The 17,706-nt window shown below is 43.0% G+C and overlaps 1 protein-coding gene across 2 annotated transcripts in view; it reads right to left on the reverse strand.

Moving 5' to 3' along the window:
- PLOD2 (procollagen-lysine,2-oxoglutarate 5-dioxygenase 2) overlaps window positions 1-17,706 on the reverse strand; it is a 215,454-nt gene that overhangs the window by 93,494 nt on the left and 104,254 nt on the right. For both annotated transcript variants that reach the window (XM_075340789.1, XM_075340788.1), the window contains exons 5-7: window positions 17,518-17,630; window positions 13,947-14,010; window positions 11,535-11,632 (exon numbers count right to left, since the gene is read on the reverse strand). In XM_075340789.1, the coding sequence (XP_075196904.1) occupies window positions 11,535-11,632; window positions 13,947-14,010; window positions 17,518-17,630 (275 nt within the window). The remainder of the gene's footprint in view (window positions 1-11,534; window positions 11,633-13,946; window positions 14,011-17,517; window positions 17,631-17,706) is intronic.

The following is a 17,706-nucleotide window of genomic DNA, read 5'->3' on the forward strand; positions in this document are numbered from 1 at the left end:
TTTACTGATGATGGTATTCAGCAGAGTACTGTCCACGGAGTCTGTGAGGGGTTCAGGGTTTCTCCCACCCAGCCGGGCCGTTTTGGCTTCCTTGCCTGCACTGTGTGTCTGTGGCCTGCTGCTGTGAACTATGCAGCCGGCTCTGCTGTGCTCTGCTCCTAGGTACCGACCTGACAGGCAACTCGAGTCCTTCCTAGTATGTTCCTGAACTCTGCGTTTGTTGCTTGTGTCTGTGGTACAGATAGAGAATGTGGAATCCTCACTTCTCTGGTGTTCACTGTGCAGTATGTAACCTGCAGTCTCGGATCCAGCATCCGTTCTGTGTGCTCCACTGGGATGAGCTCAGCAATGCTCTGCCTCCCAGGAATGTTCTCTGTGTAATCTGTCTCCTTTCCTCAGACCCTCAGCTAGGCCTGGAATTGGTCAGTGGATCCTGAGGTGAGCTAAAGCCAGCTTCCAACCTGCAGAGATCTTGTCTCCTCAGTGCTCTGCACTGAACTTCCAAACTGAAACTACTCCTGACCATTTCCTCCCCCCCAGCAGAATGTACAGGGAAGCAGCTTGGTCTCCCCCTTCTGGCCAGGAGGTCTTGGTGTTGTGTGTGGGGAGTTAACCCTTTGTGTTGTTACTGTGGCAACCCTGGGGTGCCACATTCCCCCTTAGTGAAGAACAGTACTCCGGGACTGTGAAACAAACAAACAAGTTATCACAACAATTATATATATATATACAGAGTCTCAAAAGGAAAAAATACAAAAACCTTAAAGTTCAAAAAGAGTCCAAAATGTTCAAGAATATGTAAGTGGTCATACCGTATAGTCTCTGTAGGTACTGGGCTTTTGGTCTTAACGTTGCAATTAAATAAACATTTCAATCAACAAACACTTCTTAAAGGTGTCTCTACTCTGGTCATAAGTGCAGTAGGCCTCACGGCCCTCGGGCCACCAACATGTGATCAAGTTGTAACTCTCCGTGCTGCCACCTTACACCACTATTCTCTCACCTTTACTGTACACTAAACTGTTACGGTTTTTCATATAAACATAACATATGTACATTTTATATGCAATTCCACATTAGTCTTTATATCTTGCTGGTATCTGACCCTGAGTACTACGCTGTGACCTGCGTACTGCTGGTGTACTGGGTGTACTTAGCATAATGGTGTGGGTGGAAGTGTACCTATTTGGTGTTTCTGGTACTTGTGAGGATGGGGAGCTGACTGTAGGACTGGCAAGCTCACTGGGACCAGGAATCTGTTCTTCCTCTACGGTTTCAACTTCCAGTTCTTCATGTCTTGGGACTTCTTGTGGTATGGATTCTGATGTTGGTTCCACCACTTGAGGGAAGGCGATCATTGGGACTACTACTGCTCCATAGTAATTTGGCCATGTTTTTGGGAAATCTCCTAAGACTGTATGGAATACATCTTCTTCCTTCTTGACAGGTTGTACCTGTATGGGTAAAGTGACTTCTGGTGTCTTCAGGGTTTCAGGACATGGTTTGAGTTGATCTCTTGACACGACAGCTGATGTCCTTCCTTCATCCTTACTGATGAGACACACTTTGGGATTATCCATACTGGATGGTAAGACTGTATATGGGGTGGTTTCCCACTGATTATCCAATTTGTTTGTGCGCCGTTTCCTCTTGAGAACTTGGTCACCAGGTTGCAATGGGGTTGCTAGAGCATGCTGGTTGAAGGTTCTCTCCTGTCTTCCCCTAGCTTGTTGGAGACTTTTCTCTACGCACTCTTGTACTTGGCGATACTGTTGCCGACGTAGGGTATCCCAATTGGATTCTTGAATTTCTGCATCTGGCTTCAGAATTCCCATATCTAAATCAATTGGCAGTTTACCGGGCCTTGCACGCATGAGGTAAGCGGGGGTGCAGTTTGTAGAACTCACCGGGACATGATTGTACAAGTCCACCAAGTCTGGCAATTTCTCTGGCCATTGATTTCTTTCTGACTCTGGTAAGGTCTTCAACAGGTCAATCACAATATGGTTCATCTTCTCACATAAGCCATTTGTTTGGGGATGGTATGCTGTTGTGCGGATCTTTTTACAGCCATACATGTTGCAGAATTCTTGGAAAATCTGTGATTCAAAAGCTGGACCTTGATCTGCAAGGACTTGTTCTGGGTAACCATGGGGTCTGCAAAAGTACGTCTGGAATGCTTTAGCTGCTGTTCTAGCTGTAAGGTCTTTCACGGGTACCACCACTAAGAAGCGTGAGTAATGGTCCACGATGGTTAAGGCATAGACATAGCCAGACCGGCTTGGTGACAACTTGACGTGGTCTAATGCAACTAGCTCGAGTGGTTGCTTGGTTACTATGGACTGGAGTGGAGCGCTCTGGTTCTGTTGATCCTTTCTTCTGAGGTTGCACGGTCCGCATTTTCTACACCAATCTTCAATTGATTTTCTCATGCCAACCCAGTAGAATCTTTCTCTTAAGAGCACTTCCAACTTTTTCCAACCAAAATGACCAGCACCGTTGTGGTAAGCTTCCAGAACCATCTTGACATCTCTCTTGGGCACGATGATCTGCCAGACCAACTCATGTGTTTTTGGATTGGTGTGCCTTCTACAGAGCTTCCCTTGGTACAGGAACAATTTACCTCTCTCCTTCCAGAGATGTTGCGTCTCAGCTGGGGCATTCTGATTAGGGTAAGCACCTTGTTGTGTAAGCAGTTCTTTCACTAGCTTCACAGCTGGATCGCTGTCTTGTGTGTCAGCCCATCCGTGGTGTGCTAATGGGTTGAGAGTTGCCTGCTGTTGTTTTTGGTAGACACTCGGTTGATACTGTCCCACCTTAGGACGGTGAAAGGCCGGCAGCTCAATTTCTTCCAGTCCCTCCGGTTCCTCTTCCACGTTCCCCGAGTGTGGCATCCGGGATAAAGCATCTGCATTCCCATTCTTGTGGCCTGCCCTGTACTTGATGACAAAGTTGTAGTTTGACAGTCGGGCTATCCACCGCTGTTCCAGTGCACCTAGTTTTGCAGAGTCCAGGTGGGTCAACGGATTGTTGTCAGTAAAGATGGTAAATTCTGCAGCTGCCAGGTAGTGTTTGAAACGCTCTGTTACAGCCCAAACTACTGCCAGTAGTTCTAACTTGAAGGAGCTGTAATTCTCTGGGTTTCTTTCTGTAGGCCGGAGCTTCCTGCTTGCAAAGGCAATAACTTTCTCCTTGCCTTCCTGCCTTTGAGACAATACTGCTCCCAGTCCCACGTTGCTGGCATCCGTGTACAAAATGAAGGGTTGATGGTAATCTGGATATGCCAGGATCTCTTCTCCTGTCAGTGCCCACTTCAACTTCTTAAAGGACTCTTCCCTCTCATCACTCCACTGGAAAGGAGGATTTTGGGCTGCAGACTTCTTTGACTGTCCTACCAGGATGTCTTGTAGGGGAGCTGCTAGCTTCGTGAACCCTTTTATAAATCTTCTATAGTAGCCCACCAGTCCCAGGAATTGCCTCACCTCTTTCACGCTGGTGGGTCTCGGCCAATCTCTGATCACGGTAACTTTTTCAGGATCTGGTGCTACCCCTTCTGAGCTCACGACATGTCCCAGGTACTGTACCCTTGGCTTTAGAAGGTGACACTTGGATGGCTTGATTTTCATGCCGTATCCGGATAAGGCTTCAAACACTTCTGCCAGGTCTTGTAGATGCTGTTCATAGGTCTTGGAGTAGACTATGACGTCATCCAGGTACAGGAGGACAGTTTCAAAGTTTTTATGTCCTAGGCAGCACTCCATCATTCGCTGGAAGGTACCAGGCGCGTTGCAGAGTCCAAACGGCATACAATTGAACTCACAGAGGCCCATCGGCGTGGTGAACGCTGTCTTCTCCTTGTCAGCCTCTGCCACAGGAACTTGCCAATACCCACTAGTCAGATCTAGGGTGGAAAAGTAAGTAGCGGATTTTAATGCAGCCAATGACTCTTCTATCCTAGGTAATGGGTATGCATCCTTGTGTGTAATGCGGTTGATCCGTCTGTAGTCTACACACATCCTCATGGTCCCATCTTTTTTCTTAACTAGCACTAGTGGGGCTGCCCAGGGGCTACAACTGTCTCTTATTACCCCTGCTTCTTTCATTTCTTTGAGCATGTCTTTGGCGCATTGGTAGTGAGCCGGTGGTACTGGTCTATACCTCTCCTTTATTGGTGGATGGTTACCAGTGGGTATAGTGTGCTCTACCCCTTTGATCTGCCCAAAGTCTAATGGGTGTTTGCTGAATATTTGTTCATATTCTTTCACTACCCTGTATACTCCATGCTTTTGATGGGAGGGTGTAGAATTGGTACCTACATGTAGCTTTTGGCACCAATCCTCCAGCTTTCCCTCTGAGCCATTGTCCTCCGCCTGATTTGACGGCTTCAAGGGCTCAACGGTGGTGATGGCGTTGTTATCAACCGTATATAGCTTAGCCATGGTAGCATACTTTGGTAGGGTGACCTCATCTTCCCCACAATTTAGAAGGCGTATTGGCACTCTTCCCCTGTGTACCTCAACTATTCCTCTGGCCGTCAATACAGTGGGCCTACTGTCTGAGTACACAGGTTCTACCAGGGCCTGATAGTCTCGCCCTCTGATGCCTATTGCGGCTCTACACCAGACCAGCATTTCTGTTTTGGGAGGAATTACAATAGGTATTGGGTCACTTACCCTTGCACTGCCAATTTCACCTCCTGACATTTCTACCTGCTGCTTCAGCATCAAGGCTTTAATTTCCTTCTGCAGGAGTCTCTGTTGCCCAGGTTTGGCAGTCTCGACGATCTGCTGCAAGACAGTAATTACCTCTGCAAAACAATTTTCAATTACATTCATTCCTAGCAGCATAGTTGGTTCATGTTCTCGTCGGTCAACATCAACAATGATAATACCCTGATTCTGCAATTCTACTCTCCCAATCTTAATGGTCATTTCTCTGAAACCAACCTGTGGTACTAATTCACCATTGCTAGCCCATATATTCAATGCAACATTAGATGGACCACTGCTAACGTCTGAATCAGCCCAGTACCTCTTATAAAGGACATGCGGAATTGATGATATTTGGGAACCAGTGTCCAGCAAGGCATTGAGCGGAATGCCATCCAGCACGATGGGGATGACTGGACGTCCCCCCACATACTTGTCGTGCCAGGGTGAAGGACCTTGAGAGTTCATTCCTGAGGAGCGGCCCGCCTCCCCAGGGGATCCCCATTTAAAGCACATTCACGGGCAAAGTGACCTGGCTCATTGCAACGGCGGCAAATGGGCTGTCCATCCGGCTGGTAGCGGTCGCTGGGTCGTCCTCTCGTCGCTTGGTATCTCCTAGGCCTCATCCATGGGACATCCTCCTTGCTGGTCGCCAGCTCAATCTTGGGTGCAGACTTGGATCCACGCAGCTCCTGGACGATTCTAGCCATGGAAGCAACAGTGTCTGTAAGGGCTTCAAGCTTTTGATGGAGAGCCTCATTAGTGATCGGCTCCAGGTGGTTAGCAGCAGCCGCTGACATGGCCGATGTCACCGGCACTACTGGCTGCTGGGGTGCCACTGTAAGGTGTTGAACAGAGTCTATATCCTGCGGCTCCTCCACCTGCTGGAGGCGGATGGCTCTATCCTTTAGCTGGGCAAATGTTAGTCCTGGATCCTGGATCACCATCATGCTCAGTTGTCCCCGGTGGGAAGGGGATGAGAGTCCATCCAGGAATTGGTCTATCAGCAGCTTATCTGCTCCAGGGGCTAAGGCAGGTTCTGCTAATTTAAGTGCTCTGAGCGCCTCCTGCAAGTTTAAGGCAAAGTCTCTTGCGCTCTCTCTAGGTTTTTGCTTGCATCCAAAGAACCTCATTTTAGCCCGGCTGCCAGCAGTGGTTTCAAAAGCTGCTTTTAGTCCAGCTATTATATGCTCTACAGTGTCCTTTGCATCATCCGGCCAGGATGTAGCCTCCCGCTGGGCATTGCCAGTTAACTGTCCCATAAGCATACCAACACGCTGGGCTTCTGTCAGGGGGTACATGCTGTAGTAGATTTTTAGCTTTCCGATAAAGTCATTAAGTGTGTTGGGCTCACCTGAGTACTGCGGCAGCCACACTGCACCCGGGGTGTACGGCATCAGGAACGGCATGATAGGTGCCGCTGCACCGCCGGGCACAACAGCGTCTCCCTGCTGCGACATCTTTGCGCCCCCTTAGTTAATTTCACCAGTCTTCTTGACAGCAAGCCTGGGACACTTTTCTGCGTTTTCGTTCGGGTCGCAGCACCGAGCGCACCTCCTCTGCAAGCGGTGGGCGGAGTCTTAGTTTAGGCGCGATGTTTTCCCGCGCGTAGCAGGTAATGGCGTGATTAAAGATGGCGCCTGGAAAATTTTACCAATGATGTTTTTGAATTTTTCCAGGTATCTTTGCAAAGTTTAAAGTCCGTTCTTTGTTGCAACAATTCACAGTGCAAGTCTTTTATGCGATGCAATAAGTCTTTACAGGCGCACGTCACCCGGGTTGCAGCCGGGTCCAGTCCGCATCCTGTTCGTGACGCCAAAGTTGTGTCGCCAGGGGTTAAGGGGATACCCAGAACCGGGCCAAGGGGTCGCTTCTGGAAAGGGGATCACGGTGTCGTGACCCGGTCTGTGCTCCCTGGTTCCACAATAAAAAGGGGGGTTATGTTCGTGACGCCACCCGTGGAATGTGATCAGAGATGACCACCGCTGCTGCAGAACCTCCGGGGTGATGGAAGGCAGCTTGAGATGGGACGGCTCCCCACGGGTAGAGCCTTTTCCCCGGGGCAGTGTGTTAGTAGTCTATGGGGGGAGTGCAGGACACGAGCACAATAAACAGGCAGACTCACGGTTTTGCAGTTTCTTTGTCCTTTACTGATGATGGTATTCAGCAGAGTACTGTCCACGGAGTCTGTGAGGGGTTCAGGGTTTCTCCCACCCAGCCGGGCCGTTTTGGCTTCCTTGCCTGCACTGTGTGTCTGTGGCCTGCTGCTGTGAACTATGCAGCCGGCTCTGCTGTGCTCTGCTCCTAGGTACCGACCTGACAGGCAACTCGAGTCCTTCCTAGTATGTTCCTGAACTCTCCTATGTTGCTTGTGTCTGTGGTACAGGTGAAAGATCTGGAATCTTCACTTCTCTGGTGGTAACTGTGCAGTATGTAACCTGCAGTCTCGGATCCAGCATCCGTTCTTGTGCTCCACTGGGATGAGCTCAGCAATGCTCTGCCTCCCAGGAATGTTCTCTGTGTAATCTGTCTCCTTTCCTCAGACCCTCAGCTAGGCCTGGAATTGGTCAGTGGATCCTGAGGTGAGCTAAAGCCAGCTTCCAACCTGCAGAGATCTTGTCTCCTCAGTGCTCTGCACTGAACTTCCAAACTGAAACTACTCCTGACCATTTCCTCCCCCCCAGCAGAATGTACAGGGAAGCAGCTTGGTCTCCCCCTTCTGGCCAGGAGGTCTTGGTGTTGTGTGTGGGGAGTTAACCCTTTGTGTTGTTACTGTGGCAACCCTGGGGTGCCACAATATTACTGTGGTCAAGGGTTGATAGATCGAAATGTAGGCACTGGGTGTTATTTGATAGGGAATAGGAGATTAAAATCAATAATGATTAAGATGGAAGTGTAAAACTAAACTTGGTAGCAGGATTTCTTTTTGGAGATTGAGACTTGTGAGGGGTCTTCTATACTAATGATCACAGGAGTGTTTTACATTAGATTGATAGAACCAGTGATTAGCTGCAGTGGTCACATGTCTACATAGACAATTTAATGACTCAAGAAAAGAAAGGAAACTGGCGTGGGAACAAGGTAGTATCGGAAAGGGAGCGGCCGGAGACGAGAATTACTTCTTTTGTAGCACATAAAATGAATATAGATGGTTGGACAATTCCTTAAATTTTTGTTTTACGCTTCGAGTATAATCTTTCCGTTACACTTTGTAATTTTAACACTCACATTATACTAAAAAACATTTTAATCCGCAATTTCTCTTCCCCCCAGGTCACATAATTAGGACACCTACTGCAGCTTACCTTATATGAAAACTGCAAAGTCAAATAAACATAGTCCATTAACAAAACAATTTAAAGGTATTGCATTTAATACGATTAAAACGCCTTATTACCTTATGCACAGGGACTATTAAAAAACTAAATCAGATGATGAGACCAAAACCGCAAACTAATGTAAGCAGGAAAGGCAGCAAATGCTTTCCAGATGACATCAGTCTGTGACAGTCTGGCCCGTCTCTTGTAAGACACTTTTCCTCCTTTCATAGAGTTTATTTCTTTCCATGTTATTTGACTTAACTAACTCATGAGGGAATTGAAAACCATATGAGCAGACGTTTAACTCAACAAATACCAATAATGCCGGAGCAGCACAGACTGGAGCGTCAGAGGTCAGAGAAATGACTTATGTGAAGTCACAGGCTTCTTTGGAGCGGGTAACCTCACTCAGAAGCCGAGACTGAAAATCAATCCTAAAATAAGCGGTGAGTCACTCACAGAAAGAAGGTATCTATGACACTGTGTTTCCAAATGAAAAATACATCTCACTGTTCCTTGTCTTTCCTTTGCACAAGAACAAGGTACACCGTGGTCCGATGTGTGCTCAGACTTTACATTTAGGGATTTCATTTCAGACAGCGGCTGAAGAAACAGCACAAATCACTAACTTTCAATGCCAAACAAACATTATTATACAAATATTCCTGTTTCCTGGGTATGATTCAAAGGCAAATTATGAATAAAAGGCCCTGGGAAAGTGATGTATTCCACCGCTACACACAACAGAGTAGAATACCTCAAAAAATCGTCACCTGCTGGAATATTTCCTTTTAAAGATCCAACTCAGTCGTTGATTTTATTTTAAACTTTTTCCCTCTTGCCCGTCTATTTGATTTCTACATCTGTTCTCTCTGTTTGGCAGGCAGAGATGGAGCTTGTGGTCCCGGACTTATGTCCTGGCTCATTTTGATGGAAAGGTTAAAAAGTAACATAAAATAAAGCAGAAGCTTTGCATCCATGCCACAGTGTTTTAGGAAACGTTCAAATGCTATTAAAATTTTCAACCCAAATAAATGAAGACTGAGTGAGGTCAATCAGGGGAGTAGAATGGTTACGAAATATTTCACATGTGATATATAAAATTAGGTATGGACGATGACAGAAAGCAATTTAAAAATGGCGGACTATCCCAAACCATTTCTTCTAGTACATTTAGTAGTTTACATTAAAAAGGATTTCCAGAATTTACTATTAATGACATCCTTAGGATAGGTCACCAGTATCAGATTGATAGGGGGTTAGAGATAAGCAGAACACTTAACATACTGATAGGGAACTTAGATTGTGAGCCCCGATGGGGACAGTGTTGCCAATGTATGTAAAGTGCTGTGGAATTACTAGCGCTATATAAATGAATAAATATTATTATTATTATTCACGCAACCCTTGTCAACAGTCCAGGTCAATGTTCTCTGGCCGTGAACAGGAACTGTGTGCATTTCCTTACTTTCCAGAATCCCACACTCACTTATGATTTGCTGTGTAGCACACAGATTACATCACACTAGGCCGATGAATCAAAAGCTGCGTAAGGGAATGTGGAAGCTCAGGAATTTCGCACAGCTTCTGTCCATGTGCAAGAATGGTGGACAAGTGCTGGCGCCTTTGTGCCCCTAAAGACACCAATCGCAATATTGCTATGTGAATTGTAATGTATTGTAATGTCCTCCTGTGTAATGTATAATGTAAGGTATAGTATGTATTGTAATTGCTAATGTGCTACATAGCACTTGTTTAAAATGTTGCCGGACTATAAGGTCAGTAACAGTTAAGGGTTGGGTCTAGCCCACCGTGGGAGGGGTCACGTGAAAGAGAAAGTGATGGTTTATTCTGCAAAGTTCAGTAGAGTGAGGACAGAGTAAGCGAAAGTGAAAAACTTATAGTCACTTGGTTGTGACGGTCACATGCAGGGGGTGATTTTTGGTAACAAAGGAAAAAGAGAGGAAACGAAAGGCAAGATAGCGTGAACTTCGAGTATTTACAAAGACGTGGATTGTTAACAGCATTTAACACAATAGACCAATCCTCGAATGGAGTGGCCCCAGACAAAGGAAATCAAAGGACAGGACTCTAGTGGCCAGACGCCCTTAACCATCAAGGTACTGGATTAATCTTAACTGCCATGTGGATGTAGTCGACGACCACAGCAGTTTTCCCAAAAGATGTCCAGAGTGCACAGTTTTGTACTGGTCATGATGAGAGCCTTAAGGAGACCAGACGCTGGACTGCGGAAAGGGAAGATGATTGTCACAAACTGTGCCACATGGCTGGACTGGGTTGCAATGGGATTTATAGGACCAGTATATCTGAAGGAACTCAGTGAGATTGTGTCGGAATCTGCCTTGCAAGACTATAATGTGCTGAAGATCTGTGACTGCTATCTGGAATGTAACCTTGTTGTAAAGAATGAACCTTTGAGTAAAGTGTTGTTTGAAAAGTACAGTTGGTATCCTTGTGAGTATGAGTTGTCATCCGGTCCTGGCAAGTTTACATCAGCAGCAATATGTGGCCTGCACAAGTTCACAGCCCATACGACCCAAGTCCACACATCCAGCCAGGATCACGCCTTTCATGTAGCGTGCCAGAATGTGTTTAGTCAATCCCTCATCCACGACTAGTGCCCTGCACCATTATACAAATGGCCAGAGAACAATGACCTGGAGCATGGTTGGGCAAAGCAATCCACTCATCACTAGTGGCGACCAAAACCCAGCATTCCCACCAATCAGCTATTATCTGTTTTGGTGGTGAGAGGATGTAATTTTATGGAGCTGGAAGAACATGTTTCCATACAATATTTATTAGCCATTTCAGAGTGCTGTAGCACAACTCCTTTTCAAGTAAATGGGAGATGAGGTGTAGTACACAAGAGCAGTGAGTAAACCATGTACGTAGCTCTGCTGTTCCAGCCCTGCACATTATTTATACCTGGCCATCATAGTAGATAAAAGTTGATCATTGGGGTGCCTTACCACCCCTGATATTATATTGATGATTTATCCTATACAAACGTAATTATTAGCTTAGTCTAGGACATCCTCTAAAATGAAGTAGGCACTGGGGCAGGATAACCATGCTGAGCTATAATGCACAATCACACCAACTGAACATCAATCAAAATTAAAAAACAAACGTGCCTCATCAGCTTCTCCACCAGGAATGTCAGCCATTTCTCCACAGCTAAAAAAAGGTCAGCAAGTTTGATATTTCTGGCCTCCTGACTATTCAGATTTCATATGATATCATACATAAGCTTAACAAAAGAAAAAAAAAACAGTTTTGGCGAGTCCTCACAGTCACCAGCGGAGATAATTGTTCCACATGAAAGTGAATGGCGTCCCATTTCTGCAGTCAGACTAGAGCTTATTAATCTGTTCCATTTTATGAGAACAGCCGCAGTTTCTCTAGAATGGCAATGTTATGATGCCACAGTGAAATCGCATTTTCATGTGCCAGGGACAGTATTCAGCATCTTTTATCTTACCTTTGTTGGGCCATTTCCATGTACTAGAATGGGAAATGTATCATACTGAGTATTCTGTGCTCTCGCTCTCCCATTTTCAAAATGCAATACAACTTCATCTGTCAGAAAAGAGAAGGTGGAATATTCAGCATTACTTAATCGTCTATATAGCACAGCAGCAGAAGAGTGGTGACATTTAGAGAATGGAATCAAATAGAATATATTTTATTAAATCTGTAGCCAAATTTAAATGAATTTTATACCTAAAGACAATCTGTCCTCAGGTTTTTGTCACTTAGAGCAGCATGATGTGGAGACTGAGACCCTAATTCCAGCAATGTGTCATTTACTGGGCTGCTGGTATAGGTTTGATAAAATCATCCTTTAAATCAGCATCAGTTCATTAAAGGACTAGCATATTCATGAGCTCTGTATAACCATGCTCCCCCACTGACATACAGCTTTCTACCTATGCACAGTGTATATAGAATGCTGCCAATCCTCAGTATGGGCCAGGTTATATTGAGATCAGTATTCAGATAACTCATATCTGTAGAAAATCTAAGTGGTTTTTTTTTTCAAAATGAAGCAAGCAGGTCAGCCCTATATCATGCTGCCCTCACATGGGGGTGACAAATTACCATTTAAAGAGAGAATGTCACCAGGTTTTTGATACCCCATCTGAGAGCAGTATAATGTAGAGACAGAGACCCTGATTCCAGCAATGTGTCACTTACTGACCTGTTTGCTGTCATGTTTATAAAATCAGTGGTTTCTCTGCTGCAAATCTAGTCGTTATACAGAGCTCATGAATATGATGGACTACCTGGTCACACACCAAGTAGTCCTCTAATGATAATCTACTGCGAATTATTCAGGGATTTTATCAAAACTACACCAACCAGCCCAGTAAGGGACACATTGCTGGAATCAGGATGTCTGTCCCTACATTATGCTGCTCTCAGCTTAGGTGGCAAAAACCTAATGACAAATTCCCTTTAATGTGGATATGTCATATACCTCTAGGTGTGAGAGATGCTTTAAAAGACAATACAGATAACAGGCTTTTGCGCGAAATAGGAGCTCTTTTCTTCCATGTAAGAACACAGGCCGTCCTTTTACTCTCTTCTTCATATACTTAAACATATTATACCTTTGCACAAACACGGTGTACTTTCTGGACTACTTTATCTTGATGCTACACATCTGCAATTGCATTATATACCCATTCACTTCTCTTTGAAAATGAAATAATCTAATAGTACCATAAAATTGTTATAAAAAAACTATATTCATAACATTTGTATTAAAAATATAAAATATAAAATAAAAACCCCCCATAAAGATTTTTTATAAACACACTTCCCTCAAAATGTATTGATTGCCAGGGGTCCTGTTCAGCAGTAAGTTACCATCTAGAATTATACAAGTTAGAACGGATCTTCGGGTACATTCTAAAAGCAGCTGCGTATGTTATGTGCACAGGAACATTTTCACCAAAGTAACAGGTCGGAACCTCAACCCTGGTTGTTGGTGGAGAACGGCGTGACTTTGGTTAGTAGTGAGAGGATAGTGTCCGATGGTGGGGTTATAGGCCGTGGGGAGTTTATATAGGCAAGCTTGGAGGTGGCCCACCCCCTTTCAGCCCTCGCTTTCCTGGCATAGTCCCACCCGCTGTCCCTAGTAGTTTTAACAGGGTCACGTTGGTGCATGGCAGTTGGAGTGGGTCCTCAAGGTTAGTTTAAATTATATCGGGGATTCATGGAAATACGGATCCCTTAATTAGTCTGGTTGGATTGGTGGTCTGGTGATTTGGCTGGACCACCAGCGATGGAATGTCGGGTCCTGTTATTTGTTAGTTAATTATACCCTTCCCCCCCTTTTTGTTTTGGTGCTCCTGAGTTGGTGGTTATGGCTGGGATTAAGTGTGGTTCATGGGGAGGTTACTGTTATTATTTGTAACCACCAAATGTATCAGCTTCGAGGATCCCACCCAATATAAGTTATTACTGAATGTTGTATTTTGTTAAATAAAAGGCTGCTGTGGCCATTTTATCCAATTTGGTGTCAGTGTCCTTTTTTTGATCAACAGCGGATCATGGGAGGAGTTGGATCCCTAAAGGGGTATATAGGTTGAGAGATCTCAGAGCATTGACTATACCAAAGTTATGTGATCGTTCCGAACGATCCCCATGGTCTGGTTAGTCCACACACATCGGATATTATCATAAGTACATAATTAATTTGTATTACATATCTTTTCACCCCAATGTGTGGCATGAGCCTATCTTAATCAGCATCTGTGATATTCAAAGTCTTGTGAGCCCACCATTATTTGATTGTATAAATCGCCCTTTTTCTCAACTTCATTGTATCTACAGTAAGCCTGCAATTACCATTTACTGAATTGACACAAAATACAGTTTGCCTTACCAACTGCTCCATTTAGATTTTGGAAAATTCGAGACTTGTGGTCTAAGGTGATATTTATGCGTTCCTGTAAAAAAAAAAGAAAAAGAAAAAATAAATGTAAGAGAAACAATATGCTCTTAGAACAGTCAGTTTTTTTTTCTGGTATTTTCCATTTCACTGTACTACATTGTTACTTCTTTTCAGTGTTATTACCTTGGAATTGGCAATAGAATAAAAGTATTTGCCAAGACTGGGAGTGAGACAAATAAAAGTCTCAGAATAGAATGAAGCAACCAAAGACTTGGCATACAAGGATTTAAAAAAAAAAAAAAAACAAAAAAAAAAAAAAAGAAGATACTATGTCTACATGTGTTCAATATAATGTTTATCTGATACATTCATATACTCAAATTATCAATCTATAAATAAAAGAAGGATCAAAGCACAACTAAACCGGAACTGTTTTAAGTTTGTCGTAACATCAACTATTTGGGGGTGACGATAACCAGGCCACCCGTCATTCCAATATGAAGTAACAGACTCGTTAGGATAATGTGCAGTTTCTAAATGGTAATCTTATCAACAGCATAAAGAATGCAATAAAGCCTGCATCTTACAATAGCGGTAAGTAAAAACACCATATGGTGAACCACAAGGTAGACAAGAGTCAGTTGGCAGCAGTTACTGAAAAAGACGGCTCATTTTTTATTATACAGTTTAGTTAATTCTCCTTCATCCTGTTCAATTCAGACAAAAAAAAAACCTAACTTATTTATTCCGGACCTCTCATTCACTTTTACATGAAAAGAAGTTGGTGTCAAATTTAACATAATATAAACTGCAGATGGGCTTCCCATTGGCACACTGGCCGGAGTACAAAGGGGGTGACGGAGGGCTGTTTATGTCTGAGGACTCGTGAAAACTTTGGAGAACTGCCACGAAAAAGGAAAGAACTCCAATTCCAAGTTGAATGTAAGAAATTTGTAGAAAATGTTGAAGGATGATTATGTATGTGTAATAATATAACATAATATAATGTAATCTATATAAAATATATACATACTGCTGTATATATTAGTAATTAGATGGATTGTCCACTATTTTGACATTGAAGCCTATCCTTAGGTCATTAATATCTGATGTCCCGGGATCCGACACGCCGCACCACCGACAATCAGCATTTCCTGGCAGCTGGAAATGCTCAGTTCCAGTGCTGTTCCGTCTTGAGATAGCGGCTGCGGCCAGATACTGCTCATCCGCATCCGATACATCTCAATAGGAGGTGAATGTTCAGTAACTGGCAGCTGCTGGTATCAGAAGATGGAGCAGCTCCGGAACTCAACATTTCCGGCCACCTACTGCCGCTGCCGGGACAAAGAACAGCTGATAGGCGGGGGGTGCCGTGTCGGTTCCCGGGTGAACAGACATTGATGACCTATTCTAAGGATAGGCCATCAATGTCAAAGTAGTCAACAACCCCTTTAAATCAAGACATTTAAAATCTAAAAAGTCCCTTTGTGATGATATATGTAAACTCTGCATTTGCTATTGCATTTCTATACGTTATGGCTATGATTCATCATACAGTTTTTGACAATTCTCATAAATGTCAAATGCCACAAAAAAACGTGCAACTTTTTGCAGTTTTCACAGTGGCATGCAAAATGCCAGTCTTGATTTACTGGCATCTAAATGTCTGAAGGACACCTCAAGTCACAGGAGAGTGCCATGTCGGATTGTGTCACTTAACCACCATATTCCTAAAATATAAAATTGTATCAAAAAAGGCATTTCCTTTAATAAAATGGGAGAATTCCTAAACAAATTTCACTGTGGAACAAATCTTTAAGGACGGACATCATTACTTGTAATTTTTAATTACCAGCATTGTCTTAAAAATCAGGCTGTATCACACAGGATCGTCTGGGAATAATACAGTTTGGTACATTCTTTACTTAAGAAATTGTATTAGTTATACATTATTCATTAGTTTAAATAGGAAAAAAATAATAAAAATCACAAAATGCCAACATTTTTGGTTCAAATGCACAAAGTTATTCAAAAAAGTACAAATTTGCCTAACTAATTCCTCTATATTGCCCATGCACCCATGCTCCTGTTATCCAGGAAGTGCCTAGCTCAGATAATACCCAATAATACGACCTTCATTATGAGAACAAATTATATGACCATAGAGACAAATCATATAGATGAAATGTCATTACAAGCATCAAGATGAAGGCCATTTACCATTAGCAGTGATTAACATTTCTAAGTGAGCGTCTACAGAGGAGAACACAAAGGGGGACGTTTATCAAGGGTTTTGAAAAAGTAGCAACAACATTTTTTAGGTTAAAAAAATATATATTTTTTTCTTTTGCCATTTTGGAAAGCTTTGTTTTTAATATATGTGTAATTAGCTATGTAAATAAGGTTTATTGATGAGAAAATTATCACTTGTACAAAGAAGTTATAAATTCAACCCAGTGGAGAAGATGGCATAAAAAAGTGGAACAGCTTTGGACAGTAGGGTAGCATTCAGGTATCTACCCAATTTATAAAACATTCTGTGATACTTTGATACATTTGGTGCAAATAAAGACAATGCAGCTAACAGCAAAATGGATTTAAAAAAATCCTCTCAGGATACAATTAACCCTAACATATGTTTAAATTCTTCATTTATTTACTTTAAAGGGTATACTCCAGTCATGAATTTGGAACAGTTTCTAAGACCGTATGAAAATAAGAACATTTATAATTGACTTGCTTTAATCGATCTGTTATTATTCTCCTGCTATAAAGAGCTTTTATCTTACATAGTGTACAGCTCCTTGCCAAGGAGATCACTACCAACACCTAGCTGATTATATGCAGCAGTCACAGTCCAGGCCGAGGAGTTAAAGGCAATATGTGATGTTAATATTGCTATATGGGGGTTAATGTGCACGTTAGTGGCTTTCTAAAACTGTCAATTTATTCCTTCCAGAATTCAATCAATCAATGAGATTTCAATCACTGGCATGTGCGGAGAGTGTGCTCCATTAATACACAATAAACTACGACCCTAATTTATCAAGACCAGCAATTCTCATGTAAGTTTAGATGAGGAACATGCAGGTGTCAGATGCTCCTGATTTATCAAAAAGGGGTGTCTGACAAATGGCACAACCCTTACCACAAATCTTACTCCTTTCAAGGACTGGAGTAGGATTTCTGATGTAAGGAATTAGACAAGCTGAAAACGCTCACGCCCTTCTTGTGCAGAAAGAGAGCATCAGGGGAACCTAAAGTGAAAATGCCGATTGTTGAGACAATTTTGTGCATCTCTTTTTATTTAGAAAACATTTTGTGACTTTTCAAGGTGGTTTAGGAAAGAATTCTGGTATAACCACTTTAATAATTTGAGGCCTATGTGTCTGCGCATGATTCCTTCTTTCTATTTTTAAACACTTCAAGGAGCCAAAGAACAGCATTTTTGTGCCCATTTTGACAGCTCAGAGGACAAACCTATAGTTAGGAAAAGACAGAAAACACAGCATTTTTATCATTCAACAACAAACATAAAAGTTCCCATGTATTCCTTTCTTACCCTTTGGAGCTGGTCAATGTAAACTTTAGTATAAAAAAGTTGATCATCGTCATTGTCTTGTAACGTCCATTGCTGAACAATTTGCTGTACATTTGATAAATATCCCATAAATCCTGAAATTTAAACACCACATCAATGACACCACATAAATATCTATAAATTCATAGCAAGTATTTTTACATCCTAAAC

The sequence above is a fragment of the Anomaloglossus baeobatrachus genome, chromosome 3 (genome assembly GCF_048569485.1).
Source record: "Anomaloglossus baeobatrachus isolate aAnoBae1 chromosome 3, aAnoBae1.hap1, whole genome shotgun sequence".
Taxonomy (NCBI): Eukaryota; Metazoa; Chordata; class Amphibia; order Anura; family Aromobatidae; genus Anomaloglossus; species Anomaloglossus baeobatrachus.